The sequence below is a fragment of the Taurulus bubalis genome (genome assembly GCF_910589615.1).
Source record: "Taurulus bubalis genome assembly, chromosome: 12".
Taxonomy (NCBI): domain Eukaryota; kingdom Metazoa; phylum Chordata; class Actinopteri; order Perciformes; family Cottidae; genus Taurulus; species Taurulus bubalis.
Genome location: NC_136600.1, coordinates 27,395,009 through 27,400,008, shown reverse-complemented (window position 1 = coordinate 27,400,008; position 5,000 = coordinate 27,395,009). Strand labels below are relative to the sequence as shown.

At 56.4% G+C, this 5,000-nt stretch overlaps 1 protein-coding gene across 1 annotated transcript in view; it reads right to left on the bottom strand.

Annotated features, from left to right (window-relative positions):
* The window catches only part of iqgap3 (IQ motif containing GTPase activating protein 3), a 34,636-nt gene extending 31,296 nt beyond the window's left edge, over window positions 1-3,340 (bottom strand). Inside the window, exons 1-5 of the mRNA XM_079227839.1 lie at window positions 3,261-3,340; window positions 3,006-3,156; window positions 2,737-2,814; window positions 2,583-2,659; window positions 2,439-2,506 (exon numbers count right to left, since the gene is read on the bottom strand). Coding sequence (XP_079083965.1) covers window positions 2,439-2,506; window positions 2,583-2,659; window positions 2,737-2,814; window positions 3,006-3,156; window positions 3,261-3,325 — 439 coding nt within the window. The 5' untranslated portion in view covers window positions 3,326-3,340. The remainder of the gene's footprint in view (window positions 1-2,438; window positions 2,507-2,582; window positions 2,660-2,736; window positions 2,815-3,005; window positions 3,157-3,260) is intronic.
* Between the last annotated feature and the right edge of the window lie 1,660 nt (window positions 3,341-5,000).

Genomic DNA, 5,000 nt, shown 5'->3' with positions numbered 1-5,000 from the left:
CGTCCGTCTACCCGTCCGTCCGTCTACCCGTCCGTCCGTCTACCCGTCCGTCCGTCTACCCGTCCGTCCGTCTACCCGTCCGTCCGTCTACCGTCCGTCCACCCGTCCGTCCGTCTACCCGTCCGTCCGTCCGTCCGTCCGTCTACCCGTCCGTCTACCCGTCCGTCTACCCGTCCGTCCGTCCGTCTACCCGTCCGTCCGTCCGTCTACCCGTCCGTCCGTCTACCCGTCCGTCCACCCGTCCGTCCGTCTACCCGTCCGTCCACCCGTCCGTCCGTCCACCCGTCCGTCCGTCCACCCGTCCGTCCGTCTACCCGTCCGTCCGTCCGTCCGTCTACCCGTCCGTCTACCCGTCCGTCTACCCGTCCGTCCGTCCGTCTACCCGTCCGTCCGTCTACCCGTCCGTCCACCCGTCCGTCCGTCTACCCGTCCACCCGTCCGTCCGTCTACCCGTCCGTCCGTCTACCCGTCCGTCCACCTGTCCGTCCGTCTACCCGTCCGTCCGTCTACCCGTCCGTCCGTCTACCCGTCCGTCCACCCGTCCGTCCGTCTACCCGTCCGTCCGTCTACCCGTCCGTCCGTCTACCCGTCCGTCCGTCTACCCGTCCGTCTACCCGTCCGTCCGTCCGTCTACCCGTCCGTCCACCCGTCCGTCCGTCTACCCGTCCGTCCGTCTACCCGTCCGTCCGTCTACCCGTCCGTCCGTCCACCCGTCCGTCTACCCGTCCGTCTACCCGTCCGTCCGTCCACCCGTCCGTCTACCCGTCCGTCCGTCTACCCGTCCGTCCGTCTACCCGTCCGTCCGTCTACCCGTCCGTCTACCCGTCCGTCTACCCGTCCGTCCGTCCGTCTACCCGTCCGTCCGTCCGTCTACCCGTCCGTCCGTCCGTCCGTCTACCCGTCCGTCCGTCTACCCGTCCGTCCGTCTACCCGTCCGTCCGTCCGTCTACCCGTCCGTCCGTCCGTCTACCCGTCTACCCGTCCGTCCGTCCACCCGTCCGTCCGTCCGTCCACCCGTCCGTCCGTCTACCCGTCCGTCCGTCTACCCGTCCGTCCGTCCGTCTACCCGTCCGTCCGTCCGTCCGTCTACCCGTCCGTCTGTCCGTCCGTCTACCCGTCCGTCCGTCCGTCCGTCTACCCGTCCGTCCGTCCGTCCGTCTACCCGTCCGTCCGTCCGTCTGTCCGTCCGTCTACCCGTCCGTCCGTCCGTCTACCCGTCCGTCTACCCGTCCGTCCGTCCACCCGTCCGTCTACCCGTCCGTCTACCCGTCCGTCCGTCCACCCGTCCGTCTACCCGTCCGTCTACCCGTCCGTCCGTCTACCCGTCCGTCCGTCTACCCGTCCGTCTACCCGTCCGTCCACCCGTCCGTCCACCCGTCCGTCTACCCGTCCGTCCACCCGTCCGTCTACCCGTCCGTCTACCCGTCCGTCCACCCGTCCGTCCGTCTACCCGTCCGTCCGTCCGTCTACCCGTCCGTCCGTCCGTCCGTCCGTCTACCCGTCCGTCCGTCCGTCCGTCCGTCTACCCGTCCGTCCGTCCGTCTACCCGTCCGTCTACCCGTCCGTCTACCCGTCCGTCCGTCCGTCTACCCGTCCGTCCGTCCGTCCGTCTACCCGTCCGTCCGTCCGTCCGTCTACCCGTCCGTCCGTCCGTCCGTCTACCCGTCCGTCCGTCCGTCTGTCCGTCCGTCTACCCGTCCGTGCGTCCGTCTACCCGTCCGTCCGTCCACCCGTCCGTCCGTCTACCCGTCCGTCTACCCGTCCGTCCGTCCACCCGTCCGTCTACCCGTCCGTCTACCCGTCCGTCCGTCTACCCGTCCGTCCGTCCGTCTACCCGTCCGTCCGTCTACCCGTCCGTCCGTCTACCCGTCCGTCCACCTGTCCGTCCGTCTACCCGTCCGTCCGTCTACCCGTCCGTCCGTCCGTCCGTCTACCCGTCTGTCCGTCCGTCTACCCGTCTGTCTACCCGTCCGTCCGTCTACCCGTCTGTCTACCCGTCCGTCCGTCTACCTGTCTGTCCGTCTGTCCGTCTGTCCGTCTACCCGTCTGTCCGTCCGTCCGTCTGTCCGTCTACCTGTCTGTCCGTCATTCTACCTGTCTACCCGTCTGTCCGTCTGTCCGTCTACCTGTCTGTCCGTCTGTCCGTCTGTCCGTCTGTCCGTCTGTCCGTCTGTCTGTCCGTCTGTCCGTCTACCCGTCTACCCGTCTGTCCGTCCGTCCGTCTGTCAGTCTACCTGTCTGTCCGTCCGTCCGTCTGTCAGTCTACCTGTCTGTCCGTCCGTCCGTCTGTCAGTCTACCTGTCTACCCGTCTGTCCGTCTGTCCGTCTACCTGTCTGTCCGTCTACCTGTCTGTCCGTCTGTCCGTCTACCCGTCTGTCCGTCCGTCCGTCTGTCAGTCTACCTGTCTGTCCACCTGTCTGTGAGGAATCCTATTCACCTGTGAACTTGACTTTTCCGTAGAGGTCGTGAATCTGAGGAGCCAGACCCAGTCTGTACAGGTACAGGCTGCAGAGAGAGAGGGGCTGTTAACAGAAAGAGAGACAGACAGGTGACAGGTGTGGAGACAGACAGGTGAGCTCACCTGAGAGCGTGGATACAGTAAACAGCTCTCGGCATGTTCTTCTTGTCGTAGACGTCTGTAGTTTCTGGCTGGAAGATCTGAAACCAAGTGATCACCGATCAATACTCTGATCAATACTCTGATCAATACTCTGATCAATACTCTGATCACTGACCGCTGGCAGGCCAAGTGTCGTCATGGCGTTCCTCCAGTGGTTGATGTTGTCAGTGTGACGGAACTGAAGACCCACCGCCTGACGATGAATAACACTGATTACTGACAGGCTCCTGTGTGTGTCTGTCTGTGTGTGTGTGTGTGTGTGTGTGTGTGTGTGTGTGTGTGTGTGTGTGTGTCTGTGTGTTTTACTGTCTGTGTGTGTGTGTGTGTGTGTGTGTGTGTGTGTCTGTTTTACTGTCTGTGTGTTTTACTGTCTGTGTGTGTCACCTGGTACCGCAGCTGGTCCGGGTCGTAGATCTTCTTCACGGCATTCGGGGCGAACATGTGACCGAGGCGAGCCAATAGGACTCCGTTCCTAAGCCCCTCCTCCAGTTCAGTAGGAGCAGGAAGCTCCGCCCCCAGACACGCCTCCATCCACCTGAGAGAGGGTGATGTCATGTGAGAGAGAACGCCACCAAACAGCTGCGAGCCTGCAGAAGAAGAACCAGTACCAAGACCAGGACCAGTACCGGGGCCACTGACCTCTTAGCCTCCTCCAGTCTGCAGAGGTACTGATAGGCCACATTCTGGATCCTCTGTTCATCCATCTGCTCTGCTGTCAGGCGCTCATCTGGACACACACACACACTCTTAGTCAAGTATAAGTATATATATATATATATATATATATATATATATATATATATATATATATAAAACACATACACGCATATATACATACATATACACACACTTTATGATATTATTATTAACTTCAACATCAAAACGTATATAAAACATCAACATGTCAGAGAGAGAAGAGAAAGAAACACACAGTGTACACACACACACACACACACACACACACACACACACACACACACAGTGTGTAACACACACATAGTTTCCCTTCAGGAAATACTGTTCAGATGAAAACTACTACTCCTAATAATACTAATAATACCCGCTAGTATGACTCAGTACAACTTGTACTTGGTGTTATATATATATATATATCTCCACTCGGTTGACTCACAGCGTCCCGCGGACTCCGCCATGTTGTCTCGGTCGTCTCTCCTCACAGCCTCTAGCGGGTCTCCTGGTGGAGGAACCGGACACAAGCGTCTCTCCTCACAGCCTCTAGCGGGTCTCCTGGTGGAGGAACCGGACACAAGCGTCTCTCCTCACAGCCTCTAGCGGGTCTCCTGGTGGAGGAACCGGACACAAGCGTCTCTCCTCACAGCCTCTAGCGGGTCTCCTGGTGGAGGAACCGGACACAAGCGTCTCTCCTCACAGCCTCTAGCGGGTCTCCTGGTGGAGGAACCGGACACAAGCGTCTCCTTCGTGACTCGCAGCCGCAGAAACGTTCCCTCTCCGGGTCTTTCCGCGGTCGGAGCTGCTTCCGGTCAAAAGTTTGAAAGAATTCCCGCCACGCTCTGATTGGCCGAGCGACCCACCGCTCCGCCCATTAGCTGGAATGTTGTCGCGTTGCATTGTGGTCTATGTTTTGTTTCTTCTGTGGTTTAAATAAACATTTACGACACGTAAAGTGAAACTATAACTAACGTTAGCTTCCTTCTTTAAATCATTCATTCGGTTGATTCTCTTTGTAACTTTTTATTTGTCTTTTCGTGTCGTCACGTCCCGCTGTTGCCTCGGCAACGGCGTCAACAGCAGCTCAGGTCGCGCGCGGCGGCTCCATCACACGATCTATCGACTTGTGACGTCACGCCGCTGAAGCACGCAACCCGGAAACACTAAATGTGGCTAACACGGGCAGCAGCAGCTGATGCTAACCACAACAACAACAACAACAACAAACAACTGTGACGTCAGGAGTAGAGTAGATACACAATTTGTATTTATTTTTATTTTTATAATTAAAAGTTAAAGCTATTTTAATTAAGATAAGATAAGATAATCCTTTATTAGTCCCTCACTGGGGAAATGACAGGATCACAGCAGCACTGCTCACAGTGAATAAAAGAATACCGTTACAGGAGAACATTCCTGCCGACAGCTATAGGCTTTACAACAAGGCACCGCTTGCTAGTTCCTCACTGTACCATATATACTTTGCATTTTGCACTATCTGTTTATCTAATTTACTTATTTTAATTAATTAATACACTCTTCAGCTATTTCAGTCCAGTTAGTTGTATTCTATTTTATTGTGTATATATATATATATATATATATATATATATATATATATATATATATATTACTTTATTTCAATTTGTATATATCTCTCATCCCTGTTGCTTCTTTATAGATTTGATC